This window comes from Truncatella angustata (assembly GCF_020726525.1).
Source record: "Truncatella angustata strain MPI-SDFR-AT-0073 chromosome Unknown BKA67scaffold_4, whole genome shotgun sequence".
NCBI classification, from domain to species: domain Eukaryota; kingdom Fungi; phylum Ascomycota; class Sordariomycetes; order Amphisphaeriales; family Sporocadaceae; genus Truncatella; species Truncatella angustata.
This window is the reverse complement of record NW_025763384.1, coordinates 2607927-2630646: the sequence shown is the minus strand read 5'-3', so window position 1 is coordinate 2630646 and position 22720 is coordinate 2607927. Positions and strand designations below refer to the sequence as shown.

Sequence of the window (22720 nt, the reverse complement as noted above, 5' to 3'; positions counted from 1 at the left end):
ACAGAACCCGTGACCCGTGACCCGTGACCTGTGACCTACAGCCTGGTAGTGACTCAGCCTTATACGAAATCCGGGCAATTATATGATAATCAAGGACCATGTCTTTCGAAAGCCCAAGATCAATTCCTGAGCGGCCAAATGCGTCAACGAAAAGCTCGAAAGCATCAACCATGCAGAATGGGAACAAGGTAGAGACCATTTCCAAAGGTTATGACGATGTTTCCGAGGCGGCTCCCAGTCATGCGCAGCATCCACGCGATGGTATATCCCCCCGAACATGGACCATAATGCTTTGCGGCAATCTTCTCATGTCCATGATTGGCGGTACGTATCCAAGCCAGCCTCTGGGATCACAAAATTTGACTGGTTTCATTGTTCAGGTTACGATACAAGCAACGTCGCAAATATACAGGTGCCTGTTTATCAAGCCTTTGGCCACATCGATCTCCTCCCGTGGGTCAGTTTGGCGTATTGCCTCAGCGCAGTTGCTATAGTACCATTTGTCCGCAAACTCACTTCGTTTTGTGATCTGAAGTGGATGGCTCTAGTTTCGTGTGTGTTAACATGCGCTGCATCAGCACTTGCTGGCGCTGCACCAAACATAGTATGTGTCATATTTGGGCGAGTCTTCATGGGCCTCGGTTCTGCGACGATATATCAAATGTGTGTAGAGATCAGTCCCGTTCCAAGTTATCTGCGGCTGATATTTATGGCAGAATCCTGTCATACAACGTTGTCTTCGCCCGGCCTCAAGAGCTTCCACTATTGCAAGCCCTAGTAGGCGCATCCTTTGCGGTTGGGCTTATATCAGGTCCTATTGTCGGGGGGGCTTTTGCAGAGAATGAACACACAACGTGGAGATGGGTAAGGCCAGCTGTCCATCCCACGTAACCATAGCCTGCTGACTAGACTAGGCCTTCTATATCGTCATCCCAGTCTTGGCGTTGACCTCGCTACTATTATTCTTTTACCCTTCTCATAAATTTCCAACAAAGAAAACCACGCTGCAGAATCTCAAAGAGATAGACTGGGTCGGGTGCGTCCTTTGGGCAGGAGTGTTCGTGCTCTTCGGTCTTGCGTCGATTTTTTCTGGCACAAAATGGGCGTGGGACTCTGGAGCTGTCATCGCAGTATGGACTGTGTTTGGCTTGGCCGTGTGGGCCTTCATCATCCAGCAGTATATGAGTTTCTTCACCACACCTGAACAGCGAGCATTTCCGGTCCATCTACTCACTGTCAGCGCTGTGGCTATACCCAGCCTGTGTGCATTGCTGTCGGCTGTCGCGTACGGCGCCACTCTGTATTACACTCCTATATACTTCGCCTTCACTCGAGGCCATGGAGCCTTGGGTGCCGCGGTGCGTCTTCTACCCTTTATAGGCGTGTTCATATTCATGATCTTCCTATCTGGAGGACTGCTCCCAGTGCTCAGATACTATAAGGCGTTCTTCCTGGTAGGAGCCGTCTTCGTGCTCATTGGAGGCGGCCTACAGCAGACCGTCACATCACAGACGTCGGAAAGCAGAGTCATGGGCTTTGAGGCCGTCATTGCTGCTGGGTTGGGGCTCATGTGGCAGATCTCCCTGCCCATTGCGTCCGCAGTCTTGCCACCGCAATATCGCATCGACGCAGCGGCTCTGGTCAACATGTGTCAGATGTGTGGAATATCGATCTCACTTGCGATTTCTGGTGCCATCTATGAGAACATCGGCTTTGGTAGGATCGAAGACATTGTGGCCGGCATGGGTTTCTCAGCTCATGATATTCGCGAGTTGTTGTCTGGGGCCGACTCTCCTATTCTATCGAGACTGGATCCGGAGGTTACACTACAAGTGATTGACGCAGCGACGAAGGCGATCGTCAGTTGTTTTAACTTGACCATAGGGGCCGGGGCTATTTGTTTCATCGCAGCTTGTTGCATGAAGTTCGAGGCTTTAGACTTCAAAAAGAGATCCGCCAGGAAGGTGGACACTGAAGAATATGACAAGGCATAGGGATGCAATGGTTATGGTTGTTATCACATGCAGGCGATGTCGTGGGTAGATTGGTATCGGTGTTGGGCAAGCGATTATCACGATGCTCTGACGTGTCGACTTTGCTAGTTGACATAATTCTGGCAACCGTAATCCGTACTCCCTAGTCGATGGAAAATATTAATCAAATATTCCTTCCCGCAGTTGCTTTATTTCACATCATGGGCCAATCATTGAGGCACTATTAGGCACTGAGCAATCACTGACGCGTCACCATACCAAGACCTACCCTGGCAAGCTCAAAAGTAACCAAGGCCTGGACTAGAGTCGAGGTTCCACAAAAGAAGCTTCGAAAGGTTAAAGTTTTCAGCGCTTTGGACAGCATGCGAATTTCATAATAAACGTGTTGCTCGAAATTTGAACAAAAGAATATACATATAAAAAATTACAGAATTAAGAAGTAAACTTTCCGAACTTTGATAAGTATATAAGTAATGTTTGCCCTACCCATATCTGTTCAAAACGTGGCCTTGATCGTGGCGAACGGGAAAGTCAGGACTGTTCAGCTTTACCCAACCAGACTTTTAGCTCGGAACTATATCAAGTACCGACACTTGTGCTTGTCAAAGTTGGCAATCATGCAGATCGCCCCTGGACCGTCCTCGACAGGGGCTTATTAGATCCATCCAATCCCAGGAAACATGTTTGAACGGTCACTACAGTATGATGGCGGAGCTGTAGGGTTGCATTACGCGGCTCCATGCCTTGTGCTCCCACCGCCCTGAGGAAATAGATTATAGCTAGACTAGACAAACCATGCAGCATATGATAGTTTGCCCCTCGGGAAATTCCGTGACAGCCAACCGTTATTGCCGTTTCCCCATTGCTTGCATATTGGCCAATATTGTCAACTGACAAAGTATCTGAGATCAAGTTAAAGTGCTGGCGCTCAGCAGTTTTTAAGCCAAAACAGACAAGCTCCACTGGAATATTTTGGCATGCAGACACTTCCAAGTTGTCCACCGGGTTTTGCGCGCGTAGCAGGCTCCGAACACCAGCCATGTTGTTTTTGCATGAGTTAAGGAGTCCACGTGGATCTGAATGTGGAAACTTATAGCCCGCCGCACTTGGCACAATATCAAGAGCCACTGGTTGCGAAGTGACTGAGCCACGCCGTCAAGATAGAAAGGCTGAACATGAGACGGAGGGAGCCGTTTTCGAGGCTAGGCTGTCTGCCGGGGGGTACGCAAGATGAAGACTCCTGTCTTCCCACAATGTCCTCTGCAATGTCGCTTGTGGGATAGTTGTTTAGACAGTCATGGTAAGCGCAAGTGAAGTATACGCGTCGCCTGAGACATCATCAAGGAAATTACACTGGCAACCGTTTAAGAAATCTAGTATAATAACACAGGTCGTTGCTCCATAGCTCATGTTGTATTTCAGCACATCGACATTCCCTTGTTGGATAGCCTGATTTCTTGCTTAAGCCTCAGCTCGTATTCGCTTCTTTTGTAAACCTCTATCCCATTACAAGTATGCAGCTGAACAAGCTAGCCTTTGCCCTCCTCGCCGGGGTGACTCTTGCTCACCCCGGTGAGGAGCACCACCATGATCGTGCGGTTGAGCTTAGCAAGCGCGAGTTCAAGCAAGCCGCCCGCCGCGGTCTCAGTGCCTGTTCTGAGAAGCTGAACAAGCGTGATGGAATGCTTGATCGGGCCGTCATGCGCCGCGCTGCCACTGTTGTCAAGTACCGCAAGCAGTTGGCCGCTCGGGACACTGACACTGTTCTCAAACACTACTCACCTTTCGTCATCGGGTTATACGACTGATACGCCTGACGCTACCATCTTCGCTACCAACAACACTTGTGTCTTGAACCCCGAGGGTGAGACTGGCCCATACTGGGTCAAGGGCGAATACATTCGCAACAACCTTCGTGAAGATCAACCTGGTGTTCCTATCGTCATTGAGGCCCAGTTCGTAGATGTTGAGACTTGCCAGCCCATTCAGGGCCTATACTGGTACGTCGTCCTTCTGCCCATCACATGCGGGGGATTTACTGATTTCTGTGAATCAGGGATGTCTGGAACTGCAACTCGACCGGTGTTTACTCCGGCCTCATCGCTACCGGCAATGGTAACACCGACGACCTGACCAACTATAACGCCACTTTCCTCCGAGGCGTCGCGAAGTCCAACTGCGACGGTGTTGTCCAATTCGAGAGTGTGTTCCCTGGTCACTACTCCGGTCGGACTACCCACCACCACATGGTCGCCCACCTCAACGCCACCGTCCTGCCCAACAACACTCTCACTGGCGGCACCGTCGCTCACGTTGGGCAGGTCTTCTGGGACCAAGATCTCATCTATGACGTCGAGGCTACTTACCCTTACAACACAAACGACATTGCCATTACTACCAATGCAGACGACCGCGTCTTTTCTACCGAGTCGTCGGACAACAGCGATCCCGTCTTTGAGTATGTGTATCTTGGCGACGATTTGAGCGACGGCCTGTTCGGTTGGGTCACCATTGCTGTCAACACGTCGGCTACCTACGACCCCAACTACTCGTTTGTCTGGACCGAGAGTGGCGGCATCGCCCAAAGCGGCGGCACCGTGTCTGTCGATGGTGGCTCGGGCGATGGGGGAGCACCCAGCGGAGGAAATGGAACATCGCCCTCGGGATCACTCTCGGGTGCCGTACCTAGCGGTACAGCTGCCCCTTCTGCATAGGGAAACCCCGTTCGGTCAATTTCTACGACTGCTGGCTAGAGGTCTCGGCTTTGTGCGGTTGACTTGTGTCGCACAGCTCTGTTTACAAACATACGAAACACGTAAATCATTTTGCCTTAGATCGATGTGAGTTGGTAACAAAGGTATCTACTCTGTTGAAGTTCAGATACCAGCTCTGATGCGCTGCACGAACAATGTTCACTTAAGTTTACAATACCGAGATCTTGGGAACGGCATTTGTAGAAACAAAATAGCCATCGATGAGGCTATGACGAAAGTGCGGGACTATGTGGTTGGTTATAAGATACGGGGCAGAATATTCGTCCCACCCAATTCAGAAGATGAAACTGTAGGAAGTTGTAGACCATCAGAGCCACGGAAAAGACCACAGGTTTTTTTTTCTTCGTACATCCGATAGATATTTGTAAGGATGGGAATAGGGTCGTGTGAATGAACAGTTTCTATTGAATCTAATTTCCATTCTATATTAACTCGCATCGAAATCACACAGCTTTGTGTTTCGTCACAAACCCGCTAAATAAGTCGTACAGGCGAGTCGCCTCATCATCGGCGACCTCCCCATGCGTCTTCTTGGAGTTGATCGGATGATATGGGAATGGTCTATACTGCGTCAGATTAGGGGGTTTAAGGTCTAAAATTTGCGAGTATGAAAATCGATATCCGTCCAATGGAAGAAACTTACCCATATTCAGGGACGAACGTGATGGGCCGCAGGTCTTCGTTCATCAAGCGCCATTCGAGTATCCGTAACCACCATCCTTCGAAGAATTTCCTCTCATCCTTGAAAACAGGATTCGTGGGTTCGGGGCATTGGGAAGCCTGGGTAGTGCCCATCCGGGCATGGATATGTTCGACCTGTAGAAAGTCAGCATAATCCACAAAGGGGCATGACGAAAGCCTTACATGAGGAAGGACCCTCTCGAGAATTTCGTTGTCTTCTGGGCCATCGAGGAGTCGTTCTGAGACAACCACCCAATGCGATATATCGGTGGTGATGCGTAAGCTGTGGTAAGTTGCGTCGTCAGCACACCCAACCAAGACGGCATGGTTATGATTCGATCAGAAAGGCGTACTTTGGTACACGTTGCAGAATATAGTCTGCTACCTGGGGGTTGAACATCGATCTGTTCCTGTGCGTCTCGTGGCATACCCGGCCAGAGAATCCCAGCTCTTCGTCTACGGCGAAAGTCTTCTGGTAAAACTCCACAGACTGGTCTGGAGTAAGGATGTCCCTACGTTTCTCAGTCAATTCATTCATCCCTCGAACTTTCACCTCTCATAGTATTCATTTCCGAACTTACGAACCGGACTGTGCATTAACCTTAATAGGTCTCAGGATCTTTGCTAGCTGGAGGTATTTGCGGTAGTACTGCAAATGATCGTCTGGTGTAAGGCCACTAGGCCGTGGTCCAACATAACTCGGCCATGCAGTATGGATTCTTGATCAAAATTCAGTGAGCCAACATCCGTTTGCAATATTGGTTGAATGGAGGTCCTGGTTTGTTTCAAGCCAGTCCAGAGAGCTTACAAAACTGTAATAACGAAATCGTGCTCATCCGCAAGAGCCCGGAGGGCGGGAAGTATCATATGATCCACACCTGTAACGTCAACCTCAATACCATCTGTTTGCTGTCAGCTGACTCATCCTCCGAGCATCCATTCTGCATTGAGTCATCTCAGTCGCTATTGAGGTTCACACATACCGTAGCCAACTTGCTTCAACACAGGAAACAGCTTCTTCCACTCCTTGAGGTCTTCTCCCGGTGCAACACCCCAGAGTGTACGTATACGCTGGATTTCCATGTTTTCCCAAAGAGCCTTCACAGTGCTCGTATAGAATTGGTTTCAGTTGGGATGTAAGACACTAGTCTAACATGAAATTCTATCACAACAGGTAGCCAAAGTTTCCAAAGCAAGAGTCGCAGCTTTATGTCAACATTGATTGAGAAAACCAAATCCTTTTTCAGAAGCTAATCAAGAGTTTCAATCGACTACAACATGTTATGCATGGATTGAAGCATTTCGTTGAAGCGCATAGTCTATCACGCCAGCAAGTCCGCTTCGCGGAATACTTTCTCAAACTGACCAGAGAGGAAAGCGCCTCCACCAGCTGCTTAGCTGCCGATCCTGAAAGCCGTCTATCCACTATACTGAGCCCGCCGGATAGTTACTCGATTCGTCATAGCCTTCGATGCACTTGCCGGACTTTGTCGTAAGTGCAGCATGTCCACAGGACAAGTAGTTTTGGATAAGTCTAAGCCAGAGGGTACGTCTATTTTCAACTAGACGACGTATGTTCTTTGTGTATGTTCATATCCTTGCTGTGATTTGTCGGTTACCTATGCTGGCAAACCACGATTTGGAGTAATATTCACGAATATAATAATGAGACGTTATTGATTAGAGAGCATTATATGAGCTATTCCAGAGAAAGGAACCGATGACTAAATTTGTAGTATTGTGAATACTAGTTCATAAAGTCCCCTCTTGAACACCTTGATGTACACTTTTACTTCGACTATAGCAACGACAACGCCATATTTCGTGCTCCACCCAAGCTCATAACTTTCTTCATAGCTGCACCCAAACGGTCAAACTCCCGTTCCTCAGAAACCACCATTCGGGTGAATGAGCACCTTGGTGTAACCATCAATCCTCTTCGCGAACTTCTCGTATGCCACCTCGGCGTCTTCGATGTTAATCTCATGCGAAACAACAAAGCTGGGTTTCGCCTTTCCAGCGATGATCAAGTCTCGCAGATACCTGTTGTAGGCCTTGACATTGCATTGGCCTGTACCGATAGTGAGGCCCTGCGGGATGATTAGCATAAGACATCCCGGCAGTATCAACATGTAGTTACCTTTTCAAACAGCTTTCCAAAGCTCAGGCTAATCATACCGTTCTTTGAGGCCGCATCAGGGGCGCCGGGGTCGCTAGGGAAATAGTCAGCTAACTTGGATTGCTGATGTAGACTTGAAGCAGGATGCTTACCTAGGGACGTAAAGGCCGGGTATGCCGATGCCGCCACACGCGCGGGTGACCCGTATCATATTCTCGAGGACGACGTTTGGTTGCTCAGTGTTACCTCCAGCACTAACGGCTTGGTAGCCGACAGCGTCAATTGATCGGTCGACCATTTCTCCGTCGTTAAGCTTGATGATCTGGTCGACAGCATCGCCTTTGGTGAAGTCGACGGGTATACAGTCGATCTTCTTGGCTGCCTCCAACCTCTCAGGCACCCGATCAACCACGTACACACGGCTGGCACCTCGGAGCACTGCAGAATAAGCGGCCATAATGCCTACCGGGCCAGCGCCAAACACGGCGACAGTCTCTCCTGATCTGAAGCCAGAAATTTCAATTCCATGCCAGCCTGTGGGGAAGATATCTGAGCATGGGTGTTAATATTGGGTTTGCCTCGAGCTCTTTGAAAGCTAACCCACCTGCAAGAAGAATGAAATCGGCCTCGTGTTCCTTTCCCGCCGGTAGCTTCAAAGCATTGAAATCTGCGTAAGGAACTCTGAGATATTGTGCTTGGCCTATCAAAGATAATGAGTGAGGTGAGCATTGAAAAACTAACTACGGCGCCACTTACCACCGCGGAATGGGCCCATAGCAACGTAGCCTAATGTTGACCAGTACTCAGTATATCCACTTTTCTCTCGCTGAAGGGTTCAATATACTTACCATATGCGCCTCCGGCGAAACCGGGGTTCACACCAGTACAGAAAGCCGTTTTGCCTTCTTCACAATTCCGGCATCGTCCGTCAGCGACGTTGAAAGGCATAACAACGCGATCGCCCTTCTTCAATAAAGTAACCCCCTCGCCTAATTCTTCGATAATGCCCATATTCTCATGGCCTGTACGGATTAGCGCCGTTCCAGAAGATGGTGTCTAAACAATGCAGGGGCAGGTCCATACCGAATGTTATGCCGGGCTCTGCAGCAGTTCTGCCTTCGTACATGCTTGTGGCGTGGTCAGTAATCGTGATTTTCCCCCAGCGTCTTCCATGGGAACTTACTGTAAATCGGAGCCACAAATGGCTGCCTTTGGGAACAATGTTATTGAGAAACACCGTGCGGCCCAAAAGATTGCGGAGAATAGACTTACGGTGGTAACTTTTACGATGATATCATCTGGATGTTCGAGTTTTGGCTTCTCAACTTCGGATACTTTTACCTTGCTCGGGCCGGCATAGTTGACTGCTTTCATTGTCGAAGTCATCGTGGTATAATATTGGCAGCGCTGAAGTCAAGTAAGTTGGTTGGCGTGGAGAAATTGGCGAACGTGATCATGCAATGATATTATAAATTGATCCAAAAGGCCTTTATAAGGTTCGGGATTCCAAATGACCCGCGGGCCAGGTAGATCTGGGATGCCAGAGAATGCTCGTAGGTACTTCGGCATCCTCAATTTGCGGGTATATGGAATACTTGCGTTGCATAACGTAGCCTACAGTACAGTATATGATGCGGGGAGTCCCGCAATGATCATAGCACGCGAAAGTGGGGGACCCGGTGAAGACAGACGTCTTATTGATTATTTACACAGACTTCCCCATGAGGATTCATTCGTCCCTGTCGCTGTCCGACTTCCTAATCTGCGAATTTCTGAAGTCATGTCGACTGGCTCCTTACCGGTGCATGTTTCGAAGACGCTTGACTTGTGATCACCAGCTCATGCTTCGGGCTTGGTTCGTCATCGTACAGCGCGGGGTGAGGGGAAACCAGTTCAAGATTCTCCAAGATGGGGGAAGTGGCTGGAGCCAAGCGAAAGTGGTGCAAAAGCTAATCGGTAGATAGGAAGCGGCAAGAAAATGACGAGAATAATCCGATCGAACCTCTCTGCGCAAAACGGCACTGTTGCCGGAGGAGTGCATAAGCCAAGATGCGCAAGCGCTTCAGTGTATCAGCACCGCCCACTAAGCTTAGGGGCAGTTTCCCAGGCCCTGAATACTTGCTGCATTGGATGCGGGGACTGTCAATGGGGTAACACTCGGCGAGTCTTTCCACCATCAGCAATGTCCAACAACAACTAGACACGATGCTCAAAGCATTTTGGGATGTCGGGGGAGTTCAAAAATTCTGTCAGGTGGACATTAGATATGCATTTTTACAGAATTCACTATCGCGAGCTGCAACTGTCTGATGTCCGTGTTTCAATGAAATTCGAATTTAGAAGACTGAAGGCTGGGTTGGTACTAAGCACTGACATACAAAATTAATCGCTATTTTGCAAGAACTGTCAAATCAACAATGAAATTTAATATATGGAAGTTTTACATTCTCGGTCAGTTGGTGACCTCGAATGATTCGGAATACTCTGCACCATCATAAAAAGAGGCACTTACGTGGCTCGAATGGCCATTGTGTTAAGAAAAATTTACAATTCTATGTTTATCCGCAACGAAGCAAAACGTTGGATTATCCCCATACGTCTTCTTGCCACTTGTTTCCTCTCTTCATTGACTCACTCCAATCAGAAGTCTTGGACTCTTCCCAGCCATTCTCCTTTGCTATCGAGCTCTGAATAACACGACCTACTTCTCTAGCCATTGACGCACGACCACAGATGTAAAGGCTTGCATCATTGTCCAACAAATCACAAACAACTGCGGCCTTTTTGTTGACCTGATCCTGGACATAGGTCTTTGGCTGACCATCCATCCTTGAGAAAGCCGTGATGATCTCTAACGCCCCTTCAAGTGCTACGACAGACTCTTCAAACTCTTGTTTGTACACAAAATCTTCATCAGGACGACGACAGCCAAAGAACAGAATCATACGCCCGACCTCTTTGCCCACGGCTTTTAGGCGCTTGCGCTCTTGAATGAAAGCGCGGAACGGCGCGATACCAGTACCAGCTGCAATCATAATTAATGGAGTCGAGGCCAGGGCAGGTAGCTTGAACTTTGATCTACGCACTGAGGCAAAGATTTTGTGGCCAGAAAGAGCCCCTGCAGGCCCAGAAAGTGCGTAGGTCGGCCCTTGTGTCACATGAGGCGGCGTTCCGTTAACGGAATTTGCCAACGCGAGGAGATAGTTTGTAGTGAGACCCCGGATCTGAGTCACTGAGGCTTGAGGAAGGGGTGTGTTCTCAACCCCGACGGTGATGGCCAAGCGACGTGCAGAAACGATGGATGAAGAAGATATGGAGTAGTATCTGGGTCTCAAGAGGGCAACGGTCTCTACTATATATGAAAGAGGCAGGTCTTTCCATACTTGATCAGGCGCAGCGTGCGCTAAGAGACGGCCAATTGTGACATGGTTCTTGCCTAAATGCCGCGAGTATGACTCCTTGTCTCGAGCTAGGGACAAGAGCAGCTCTTTGGACCCTGAAGATGGTGCGAATCTGGCCAAGTCTCTAATCACATCTCGAGATACAGGCGCACAGATCTCCAGAAATTGTCGGAAGAGAGCCTCCACAGTTGTGGGACTGGGTAACTTCGGTGTCGAGCCCTCCTCGGTTGTCGATATCCGAATAGGAATCAGCCGGCGCTCTTGCAAGCCCAATGCTCGTAAGAGAATATCTACTTCCTCATCTGGTGTCGTTGGGTACACAAGTAGGTGATCACCTGTCTTGTATCTGATTTCGGCAGCATCATTGAGGTCAAGTTCCATATGAAGGCAGTTTCGGCTTGTGGATGTGTATAGCTCATGCGCACTGATGATCGGTACTGCTCTGATGAGTGAAGTTTTGGACGCAGCCCTCCGGTTTCCAGTGTGGTGCTCCTGAGGTACACCGTGGCTCAGTTCGCTCGAATGAATTGATGTGTCCTCAGAAATGACCATTGTAGGTTCATAAGGAGAATCACGTTCCTCATAGTGAAGCTGCTCTCTGAATGTAGTGAATAGCTCATCTTTCCATGAAAGGAAATCTTCTTCTGTACCGCCAGTTGAATCGTCGGCTCTGCCAATTGGCAAAATTCTTTGAGCGTCCGCCTCGTCCAAAGATTCTACTATCACATCAAGGACACGGTTATAATATTTGTAATTGCTGTTTCCGAGTCCAAAGGCGCCATATCGAAGGTTCGGTAACTTCACTTTTGCCATGTCTCTGTGGATCCACTCCCATAGCCCAGCTGTATTGTCACTGGGATCACCCTCTCCAAATGTTGATACAACAAACAGGGCCAATTTGGAGTCCGGTATCTGACTGATAGTTTCCGGGTCGAAGTCTGACAGGTCTGCCACCAAGGCTTCGGTACCAAATCGGAGGTGACATTCTCGACCCAATCTGTGTGCAAATGTCTCAGCAGTACCAGACTGAGAACCCCAAAATATGACCAAACTTTTATTCTACAGGCAGCGTTAACGACATGCTGCAAGTGCCAAATTGTAGTGACTCACCAGTTCCTCCAACTTTTCTGCGATGTTCCTTGTTTCGCGAGCTCTGATATTTCGGAACCCATCTTTAAATTGCGGCCGCTCATACCAAATATGTGCGTAAGGATCGGGCTTGTCCCATGCGATGCCCCTGAGAAGGTATGCGGCAGAGCCAATTCCTACTGCTGCAAGAGCTGCCACATCAAATGCTGAATTAGGCGTTGCCAACTCTGCAAGTTGGAGTAGGGTCTGAGCATCAAGGTTGGCAGTCATCGTCGCTATGCTATATATATATATTTTTTATAACAATGACCAAAATATTTCTACGCCGAGGCGAGTCCATTTACGGTGGCTGAGAATGCATCTTTATCAAAAATCTACCAAGTCACACTGTTGACTTTGTTATGTGGGCTGGAACTACTCTTTTCGGGCTTTCCTTTCCTAATTCCCCAGAAATGCTAATTACAATCATTGCCACCGGGAAAATCTGGGGGAAGTGGGGCTGAGATAGGCTCAATTATTTCCACAATTAGTAGTTGCCCTTCCTGCCCACTTGGGAAGCTTTTTACAATAGTTGCATCCGGCCAATCGTTAGCGGCCAACAGGACTTAATAAACCTTAGCTTGTATTTGAGTATAGGCCGCCTCAGGCCGCCTAACCGGCTACCCCGGCTTCCCCGCATCCTCTCCCATGATCACTTCTCTACACCGATCTCATACGGTGTTTCATGTATTTGTGCCTTGAGGGATTGGCCCACTGGAGAGTATACACAGAAAAACTTTCCGTTCCTGGAAGTCGATATTCATGCCCAAACGCAGAGCGGCTGCATGCTAGACGCGGGGCGGCGATCCTGAGATAGCAAGTGAATGAACAACATGATTTGCTAATATTGTTGCATGGCTATGTCTATAACTTATCGTTTCTGTCTTCCCGAGTTTCAGTGATACATCCATTGACGAACACTCACAACTTCTTGCCCCTCAGACCAGTTGGATATCAAGGGCATACACATTCTTCAAGATGTATTCCATAGTGGTTGCTTCAGCGACCACGCTGTTTCTTATAACTTACTTCATTATTTTCCCATTGGTCAGTTTTATCCGCGACCCCAAACAACTACGAAGGTTTCCTTCTTTTCACCCACTCGCTGGCTTCACAAACCTGATCTTCATGCGAGAGGCCGAGCGCGGATTCCGGTCCAAAACGCTCTACAACCGGCACAAGGATAACCCTGTCCTACGTATTGGTCCGAACGCTCTATCGTGTACGTGATTAAACAACCTGGATCATCTTCATCAAGCCAGAGCCTCCATAAGTCTTCCTTATCGTGATAGAGAAATAACTAACTGTGATGTTTTTGTGACGCAGATGGAAATCTCCGCGCCATCAAGGACATTTACGGACATGGTACAAAGTGCATCAAGGGAGAATTCTATGAGACATTGGCAGGAACACACTACCATCTAGCCGACGTCGTCGACAAAGCAGAACACGCTCGCAAGCGAAAGGTGCTATCCGCCGCATACGCTCTCCAGAATCTCGAGAACTGGGAATACAAGGTCGCAGACAAGGCCGAGAGATTCGTCCGCGGAGCTGATCGGGCGTGTACCTTGCCACTAAAGAAAGGTCTTCTCCGACCCGACAGAGCAGACCTCACCTTTGATTATCGAGCATGGACAAATTACTTTTCTCTCGACGCCATTGCAGACATCGGACTGAGCGAGCGCCTTGGCTTTCTTGACCAGGGCAGCGACCTCTGTAAGGCCGAGAACATGGACGGCTCTCTCTTCAACGTCAACTACCGGGCGTGCCTTCACGCTACTGCTCGTAACCAGTCTGTTATTGCCTGGTCCCACAACTGGTATGGCTTCAATCAGTGGCTCACATCTCTCCTATCGCCTGATTTCCGTAACCGGTGGAACCTGAACAAAGGCTGGGACGGTATCGTGTTGCACCGCGCCACACAACGGCTCAAGCGATATGAAAACGGTGAGAAGCTGCAAGACTTCTTCCAGTGTCTAATGGAAGATAAGCAAGGAAACCCGCACGGTCTCGAGTGGGGAGAGATTGTCGCCGAAGTCTCTATTATGATGAACGCCGGGAGCGACACCACAGCAATCGCCATGAACAATGTCATGTATTGGTTGTTGAAGAACCCCGAATGCATGAGGAAGCTGCGTGACGAGGTCGACTATGTCCTCGATGGTGACGAGGTCGTGGCGCCTTACGATAAAGTCAAGCATCTTCCTTATTTGCGAGCTTGTCTTGACGAATCACTCCGTATCACCCCATCGACAACGTTCGGTCTACCCCGAAGAACTCCGCCCGAGGGTGCTATGATCCTTGATGAGTTTATCCCTGGCGGCACGAACGTGTCGATCTCGGCGTACGTCGCGCACAGAGATCCGGAGGTATTTCCCAATCCCGAGCGTTTCGAGCCAGAAAGGTGGCTGGGAGAGAAAGGAAAAGACCTACAACCCTACTTCATTAGTTTCAGCGCTGGTGCGCGGGGCTGCATTGGAAGAAATATCAGCTACCTCGAGCAGACAGTATTATTGGCTACTGTAGTACATCGATACGAGTTGGCGCTGCCGTACCCTGGTTGGGAACCCGAAAGACGGGAAGCCTTAAATCTTATGCCCGGGCCGATGCCACTGAAGATGTGGCGGCGGAATTCTTGATTAAATCTCGCAGTAGGACATGTTCATTTTATGTCATTTCTTTTAGCGTTGGTAGGTTAGTTGCATGGCACATTTCAATCAGAACTTTCTCAGTGAGCATTTATCTAGTTTGCGTTTATGTAACCGATTTGCACCTTTTCGTGAGAACAAGTCTATTCATCAGTGTTCATGATGGTGTTCCTATGGGGATCTCAATATAAACAAAGGATCTACTAATGATTTGAGTATTTCTAGTATTCTGACCCTTGGAAAAAATTGTACCACATTTGAGAGTAGACTCGCGTAACATATTTAAAATCTATCTAGTTACATTGATCCTGTATTCAGCATGCCTGCTATCGACATATCAGGAGATTTCGACCACCCCCAGGCATTTTTCAGATCAGTCTGACTTTCATATGGTTAGCTACATCTTCCCCAGATCGTATTTCTAAGAGCGAGACTTACGCGGCGCCGGTTGGCCAGGCCGCCTGTGTTTCGATTTTGACCAGCAAGTTGTATAATACTTCCTGTTCAAGACGATCGGTAAATCGATCACCTGCCATGACGATGGAGATTGCGGCATTACTATAGGTGGAGTCAGCCACACATAATGATACATGGTTTATAGATAGAACTCACACGTATCCTGGGGTAGTTTGTGGGTTCGACTAGGTCGTTTCGTCAGCATTTTCTTCTTGTTGAAACTCCCGCACAAGTACTTGCCTCGGCACTACCACAGATAATACGGACAAGCTTCTTGATTCTTTGGTTCACGGCTTCAAGGGCTTCCCTTCGAGCAGGACCTAACCTAGGAGTTTCCGGATTGTGCGCTTCTAAGACCAGCCGTGCAAGATAGTAATGTTGCATCCCAGTCAGCACTTCATCAGAGATGTATGTGATATCTGGAAAAAACTTAGAACCATCCGCTTCTTCAGGTACCATTGATTGAAAGCACCACGGCTTGTTTTCGTTCCATTGCTCGAGATAGCTGTTAAGCTCAGTCCATAGCGAAGGGCGCTGTTCTTGTACGCCAAAGCAGTATTGGATACAATATGCACAATGAAGAATGACCTTGTTAGCATAACTGCAATCATCCGCAACAGCCTCCAGGACTGGCGCAATATTTTTGTTGAGCAGACTTGGGTGTACTGGTCGTGAATGTATGAAAGCCATGAAGATGTCTTGACGTAGAGCCACCCAAAACAAAGCTAGTCTCAAACCACTAAATCCACCACTATCTTCCTGTGCTGCGAGAAAGACTCTTGTCCCAATCAGATGGGACTGCGAGCTCGCTGTGGAGAATGGGATATCGGTCTCCTCCAACCACCGAAGAATTACAGTTGCTGCTAGTAGCCCCTCGTCTTTTACAGCTGTGGCCCGTGATAACGAAGGGATCAGTGCCCTTAGACATTCATGGTAATACCTATCAACAGTGAACCCATCGACGTCTCCGATCCTGCTTAGTCGCTTGGCAGCGGCGGCGAGGATGGCATTTAGAAGAGGCGGACATGATGCTGCGCGTTTAGGGACAACGCGAGCGAAGTGACGCAAGCTATCACATAAATCGAACAGAGGCGCAACTTCTCTCACAAAGTACCGAAACAGATAGGCTTCGTGACTATCCTTTAATGGCCATCTAGACTGTTGGCCATGAGGCGCTGATGACGACTGATGTTCCTCGTTGGTCCAGAAGGGAAGATATCCAATCTGGGCAATGGGGGATTCCACAAAAGCCGGATCATAGGAAGGTGAGTCTAGCAGTTTACTTGCGTCAAGCAATTGCTCTAGGCCAAGGCTATCGAAGGCGCCCATCGATGGATCAGTAGCTGCATTCAGAGGTTGGAGCACCTGCTCATTCACTGATGCCTGCGCAAGTAGCTTTGTTACGTCACCGGTATTGGATAATGCTGTTGTCCCAGTTGATGATACCGAGCATGTGGTCCGCTTTCTTCTAGGTAGTTCGAAGTTCGAAGGCCGTTTTGAACGACCCGATGTAGCGTCTTCCACGGTGTATGAATACCTTGAAGCTGTATGACTCAGATCATTTGGCGCATTGACTGAAAGAGCATCTTCGTCGGTTTCTTCAAGAGATTGATTCGAAGCATACCGATCCTCAGCAAAAGCCGAGTTGGTGTTAGCGTCATTGTCAAATTCCGGATCCGATTTCTCAGCTTCGTGGATACCGATAATCTCGCGGGTCTCGTCCACAAAGCTATATGACCCAGGAACTGGCGCCCATCGCTGATTCGTCGCAAAAGTAAACTCTCTCTTGTCCTCAGAAGCACGCTGTGGGGTGACACTAATAGTAATTGGCACCAAAGCTCAAAGGATGGTTAATCAGCAGAGCACAATACACACCTGGGATTTAGTGTATGTCTCCATCGAACACGGTAACTGTGCTGGCTGCCCTTCTTAGATTTCTTTACACTTGATTTTCCTTTGCGAGCTGTCGAATATCTGTTTCCAATAGAATGATCAGCGGAGACACTCGACGTCGGCCCAGGCTTGGCGCATGCCACTGAGTTACCCAATCATACCTTGGTTGTTGAGACTATCAAATAAAGTCAGTGCTCACGTAATCGTTAGAAAACTAATAGCCACTCACGCAGGACTGAGTCCTGGTGTCTTTTGGTGCCTGAGTATCCCCACTGTCTTCCGGGGAAGGCATCACTCTGTGGATACCAGAATATGGTCTCCTTCATCCGAATAGGGGAACTTCTGCTTGGAGCGGCGTGTTGTGACCAGCTGGACATTCGCAAAGTCTATCTTAAGACCTCTGGTGAAACGACTCGCAAGGGTTAAAGTGGGGTTTCTGAAATAAAGATTCTGCACTTCGCCGGATGCAGAGGCAGAGTTCGTCAATAACACAAGGACGAGGATGATACTGGGACAGCAAAGTACAACACTTGCCTTTTGAACTCCAGAACAGCAAGTAATTTCCCCACACTGTGCCAAGGCCACTGCCATTCCCCCGCATGGATTTTGGGTTGGATAGTGCGCCGCAGACAAGATTTAGTGGCTTTAGCAGGGGGACATGCTCGCTAAACTGCCTAGGCGAGTCATGGTTCGCAGGCAAAGGCAGGTGATGATTATAGTTACAAGTACCTGGCTTTCTACTCGAGGACAATCCAGGTCACGCACTAGGTTAATACTTTCCATGATTGAAAACTTACTCTTTTCGGATTCTGGCGACGCCGGTAGTTTTCCCACAATGGGTCTATCTGAAATCCTTGCCAACAGCCATTCCTCCACCCCCGCCGAGCCCACACCCATCCCCGTGGGGAAGTGATGCGCCAAGCCTAGCCTTCACGCATGTGCAAAGTCGTTGAGGGAATTGGCCCTGACCCGGCCGAACCCATAGACCCAAGAATTAGCTGCAGGAGCGTCATTCTTGACTCGATACTGATACCAAGGGAATGGATTTGTCTTGCAACGAAAAGTATAGATAGTCTCAAGCTTCCACAACTTTTGGTTGATCTTGCTCCATCGGCCAGAGACACAGACGTCTTCCAGGAAGTTGCCCCATCTCGAGTCCTTTCCCATCAAACTCCCTTTCTGATTGAACTTTCGAGTCTTGCAATTGTTCAAGATGTCGAACGACTCAAGTTTTGAGAAACGTGGCGAGGACACTAAAGATAGTGTTGAGCACCACGAGATCGCTGAGAAGCTTGACCAGTCAAGTCACGATCCTATCGATGGCCTCGATACAATTGAACTTACGAAGACTGGATACTACTCGTGGCTTGTGTCTATCACAGCCGGCCTCGGTGGTGTCCTTTTCGGTTACGACACTGGCATCATCGCTGCCGTGCTGATTTATATCGGAGGCGACTTGAACACAAATTTGACCGCACAGGACAAAGAGCTTATTACATCTATCACTTCTGGTGGCGCATTTATAGGTGCCATCTTCGCTGGTTTCACTGCAGACAGATATGGACGCAAGATCGCAATTTACGTAGGATGTGCTCTTTTCATCATTGGTGCAATCCTCCAAGCTGCTGCCTTCTCCTTGGCTCAAATGGTCGTTGGACGACTAGTTGTCGGCTTCGGAGTTGGTTCTGCCGCCATGATTGTGCCTCTGTATATTGCCGAAGTCTCGCCAGCAAAATACCGTGGTCGGATGATCGGGCTCGATAACATGTCCATTACTGGAGGTCAACTTGTATCATATGGCGTTGGTGCCGGTTTTGCTCATGTTACTGGCGGATGGCGCTACATGGTTGGAGGCGGAGCGTTACCTGCTATCCTTCTGTGGATCCTGCTTCTTTTCTGCCCAGAGTCCCCAAGACAACTCATTTTATTTGGTAAACATGAGGCGGCCAAGGACGTCATCCGCCGCATTTATCCCAACGGCACTGAGGAGGAAGTCGAAAATAAGGTCAGGCTCATCTCCTGGCACGTTGACCAGGCCAAGCAGATGCACGAAGGGAAATCGCAATGGTGGATTCTCAAGCAGCTCTATGTCATCCCGGCCAACTTCAGAGCATTAGTATCGGCCTGTGGGCTGATGGCAATTTCTCAGTTGACTGGATTTAATTCACTCATGTACTACTCGCCCACTATCTTCGCCCAGGTAAGTTCACTCTTGGCACGGAAAGTTTCTTAGTTCACGTGTTTACTAACACACGGTCTCAGATTGGCTTCGCAAACCCGGTCGCTGTCGGCACGATTATCGCCGGTGTGAACTTCTTCTTCACTTTTGTCAACCTCCTCCTCGTTGACCGTGTCGGGCGACGACGTATCCTACTATGCACTGTTCAATTTATGGGCTTCTTCCTCATTATTGCGGCAGTAGCATTTGCACATATTCCCACGACTCATGATCTAAAGATTGTTGAAGGGGCCTCAATCACGTGGCAAGCAAACCTGGTACTGGCATCCATGATCTGCTTCGTCGGCTTTTACTCGTCTGGTATCGGAAATACTGCTTGGTTGAGCAGCGAGTTCTTCCCCATGGAAGTTCGCTCTATGGGTACGATGATGATGACGATGAGCTGCTGGGGTTCTAACATTATCGTGGCTTCTACTTTCTTGACTCAGATGGAAAATACCACACCCTCGGGCGCTTTTGGCTTCTATGCGGCTATTTGCATTGTTGGCTACGTTTGCATCTACTTCTGCTACCCCGAAGTGGCCGGATTATCACTGGAAGATATCCGACAGATTTTCAGTGAAGGGTTTGGTGTGAAGAAGGCAAGCCAGATCCAAAAAGAAATGAAGGCCCAGCGAATTTCTCACGCATAATACATGCTATAGACTAGTCTCGGACTAAAAGGTCACTATCACATTGGTGTGTTTGGATAAGGATAAAGAACGTGTGGCGGTATGGAGTCTTTTTAGTGTTAGAACTTCTATAACCCGGCCAAATGCTGTATCTTCATGAAAGCTAACTCAATGAGATATGAGATTATTAATTCTCATGAAACTCACGAAAACTCTAACCTGGCAATTTGATCTTGTGATGAATAATAACTTAGATACTTGATGAAGACATTCAATTGTAGATATACGGTCAGAAGCGAAATCAGTTTCCTAGTTTACTCTCTCCTATAACGTACCCCACGGGCGAACGGATCACGCGGGCGAACGAACCATTTTAGATCATTTTCTTACCATCTGACTTTATTCCTCAATACCACCACAACGCAACATGGTCGGTACTTGTAATAAAAGCCAAATTAATCTAGCGCTCTAAGCGCTTCGTACGAACCCAAAATTAAGTTTGCGACACACCGCTACGACGTATAATATATCATATAATACCTTACGTAGCCGATAACGCGGTAGAATTGCACGGCGCGAAATCTCCGCAAATAATCGAAAAATTAAGCGATTCTGAAGAACTAGCAATTATACGATATATAATTGACCTAGATTCGTGATCATTTCCTCCTCGAATAAGTAACATCGAAGATATGGCGAACCGACTCCTTTCCTAACGCGCCGCGGGACGCGTCGGAGTAAACTGGGCGTTAACCTTCGTACGACGACAACCACAACTCCGGACGCGTTTTAATCGACGGATCGATTACTAAAGGGTCCTTTACGAAGATCCAAACGCGTATCGCGCGTAGTTTACCCTTGTACGAAACGTAATCCAAAAATACCTGGGACCTCGTCTAGTCTTTCTCTTATTTAGGAATCAAAGACCCCGAACAACCTAATCGAGGAATTATAACAAAGCGAATATATACGAAATAGTATCGTATAATACCAGAATAGCTCTCTTACGGCTATAGACCAATTTGCGAAGGGTATAACGTAAGTAATGTACCGGCTCGTTCTTTTAGAAGGCGAGAATCTTGCACTTCGAAAGGCGAATAATATGTTAAGCCGACGCCGTTTTACGAAAAAGACCTAATTACAAGATGGAAGGTCACTTAGTATACAAGCTACAGAAGACTTACAGTCCTAAAAAGAGGTAGACCGGGAATTATAAGGTGAATCACGTCAAGGTAGTAGTCGTACGAAGAGGGTTAGGACGCAGCCATAGCGCTGTAAAAGGTGCGGAGAGCCCGGACATAATACGCGCACTTGTCAAAATGTTATAGAATCGTCCTCTTCAGACGAGGACGATTAATTTGAATTGATTTTTAGCGTTGTTATGAAGATGACTTATACTTTATAGTACGAGGTTGTAAGAAGTGGTTCGTTCGCCCGTGTGATTCGTTCGCCCGTGGGGTACGTTAGCCTTCAGTTTGAGATCCACTTTGGTAGGGTCAAAGCTAACCCTTCGTACTCTGCTAGCCTTATAAGTACTGCGCCGTTTCTGGATCTGCTTTTTATACATGCACAAGTGGTCCACCATAAACACAATCATCTTTACGTTTGTGCAACTATTTACTGTACTATATCCTAAACTAGTGTAAAATGCGCCAGCTCCGATCAGTCCTCTGGACAGGCCATTTGAAGAGACCGATGATGGTCTCTAAGCCTTACAATCATGCTCGGTCCAAGGTTGCACTTCAAGATCAATTCTTCTCGTGGATCGCCACATCTGCTGAAAGTGTACAGATAGATGATATGGAGGACTGAAAGGGTGTCGGTATAGTATGATCCCATTATAAAGATTGGCCCATCTTTCGCAAGAACCGCTTCTTGGATGATCCACATTCTTTTGAACCATGCCCGCTGGATAATGTTGAGGAACGTACAGGTAAATGATCCTTATTTATCACCAAGATCTCGCGCAATGGGATATTCTTGGAGGAACCCGATTTCCTTTGCTTGGGGATGCGAGGCAATCTCAGTGGCTTTATTGAAGACCAATCTCACCAAAGCATCATCCAAATCATCTGGTATTCCGAACCAACCGAATACGTGGAGAGCTGAGCTGTATATATCCTTCATCCGTAGAACTTGTTTTGCTTTCTTGGATGGATTGCTCTGGTCTGTACAAATCGCATCTGCCCAGAACTAGGCTGTCTCTCATTGCTTCAGTTCTTTGTTAAACTGGCCTTCCTCTAACCACTTTCTCAATTGCTTAAGCGCATTAAATAAGTTCTGCGTGAGTTCAAAACGTTTGTTCAGTAATATAATAGTGACACGGTCGTTCGTATCTCCCCAGACATAAGATAAGGCGTAACATATCAAATGCTCATTCAACAGAACATTCTGTATGTCGCATTGTACGTCATCGCTGGACGAGCCTGTGGCCATGAAAGAAACGACTCTGATTTCAGAGTCTAATAATACCTGGTAGGAGTAAGGCTCAGCCATTTCTACAAAATAAACCTATTAATTGAGTAAGATAATAAGACGCTATGTTTGACATCGTGTTCTGTCTTTAAGGGAGACTGGCCAGGGATGTGTTGCATTTGCTCTTTGCTCTATCTCACTATCTTGGGTGTTTGACAAAAGAGTGTTTATTTACCACTCAAAATATCTTTGACATGACGGAGTACTAATGTACCTGAAGAAGTAATTATACTTTCGCTTCCTTAGATGTAGAGTGCTTCACTATTGAAAATCCAATCAATGAATCCAATATCTTTCACTC

General features: G+C 47.9%; 8 protein-coding genes across 8 annotated transcripts; 4 read left to right on the top strand and 4 right to left on the bottom strand.

The window, feature by feature from the left end:
- Positions 1-98: 98 nt before the first annotated feature.
- BKA67DRAFT_535842 (major facilitator superfamily transporter) lies at positions 99-1994 on the top strand (the record flags this gene model as incomplete). The annotated part of the gene is made up of 4 exons (XM_046100070.1): positions 99-324; positions 381-663; positions 717-864; positions 915-1994. The coding sequence occupies 4 exons, from the start codon at positions 99-101 to the stop codon at positions 1992-1994; spliced, it is 1737 nt and encodes a 578-aa protein (XP_045958792.1).
- Positions 1995-3508: 1514 nt separating this feature from the next.
- On the top strand, positions 3509-4708 carry BKA67DRAFT_677052 (Intradiol ring-cleavage dioxygenase; the record flags this gene model as incomplete). The annotated part of the gene is made up of 3 exons (XM_046108816.1): positions 3509-3757; positions 3858-3994; positions 4051-4708. The coding sequence occupies 3 exons, from the start codon at positions 3509-3511 to the stop codon at positions 4706-4708; spliced, it is 1044 nt and encodes a 347-aa protein (XP_045958791.1).
- Positions 4709-5211: 503 nt separating this feature from the next.
- BKA67DRAFT_677050 (uncharacterized protein) lies at positions 5212-6532 on the bottom strand (the record flags this gene model as incomplete). Its single annotated transcript, XM_046108815.1, has 7 exons — positions 5212-5329; positions 5412-5584; positions 5633-5732; positions 5803-5961; positions 6031-6168; positions 6258-6351; positions 6433-6532. The coding sequence occupies 7 exons, from the start codon at positions 6530-6532 to the stop codon at positions 5212-5214; spliced, it is 882 nt and encodes a 293-aa protein (XP_045958790.1).
- Positions 6533-7335: 803 nt separating this feature from the next.
- Positions 7336-8954, bottom strand: BKA67DRAFT_516925 (uncharacterized protein; the record flags this gene model as incomplete). The annotated part of the gene is made up of 9 exons (XM_046097861.1): positions 7336-7539; positions 7590-7662; positions 7721-8117; positions 8173-8268; positions 8325-8354; positions 8417-8590; positions 8652-8695; positions 8752-8777; positions 8841-8954. 9 exons carry the CDS (start codon positions 8952-8954, stop codon positions 7336-7338), a joined length of 1158 nt encoding a protein of 385 aa, XP_045958789.1.
- An 888-nt stretch (positions 8955-9842) lies between these two features.
- On the bottom strand, positions 9843-12420 carry BKA67DRAFT_281483 (uncharacterized protein). Its single transcript, XM_046095949.1, has 2 exons — positions 12080-12420; positions 9843-12028 (listed from the first exon to the last, which is right to left on the bottom strand). Exons 1-2 carry the CDS (start codon positions 12326-12328, stop codon positions 10154-10156), a joined length of 2124 nt encoding a protein of 707 aa, XP_045958788.1. The 5' UTR covers positions 12329-12420; the 3' UTR covers positions 9843-10153.
- A 327-nt stretch (positions 12421-12747) lies between these two features.
- BKA67DRAFT_565394 (cytochrome P450) lies at positions 12748-14871 on the top strand. The gene is made up of 2 exons (XM_046102810.1): positions 12748-13319; positions 13424-14871. The coding sequence occupies exons 1-2, from the start codon at positions 13076-13078 to the stop codon at positions 14734-14736; spliced, it is 1557 nt and encodes a 518-aa protein (XP_045958787.1). The 5' UTR covers positions 12748-13075; the 3' UTR covers positions 14737-14871.
- A 38-nt stretch (positions 14872-14909) lies between these two features.
- Positions 14910-17586, bottom strand: BKA67DRAFT_565384 (uncharacterized protein). Its single transcript, XM_046102809.1, has 7 exons — positions 17324-17586; positions 17256-17269; positions 17077-17175; positions 15442-17017; positions 15358-15386; positions 15184-15303; positions 14910-15127 (listed from the first exon to the last, which is right to left on the bottom strand). Exons 1-7 carry the CDS (start codon positions 17384-17386, stop codon positions 15043-15045), a joined length of 1986 nt encoding a protein of 661 aa, XP_045958786.1. The 5' UTR covers positions 17387-17586; the 3' UTR covers positions 14910-15042.
- A 280-nt stretch (positions 17587-17866) lies between these two features.
- On the top strand, positions 17867-20109 carry BKA67DRAFT_623702 (general substrate transporter). The gene is made up of 2 exons (XM_046105510.1): positions 17867-19294; positions 19357-20109. Exons 1-2 carry the CDS (start codon positions 18308-18310, stop codon positions 19963-19965), a joined length of 1596 nt encoding a protein of 531 aa, XP_045958785.1. The 5' UTR covers positions 17867-18307; the 3' UTR covers positions 19966-20109.
- The last annotated feature ends 2611 nt before the right edge of the window (positions 20110-22720 follow it).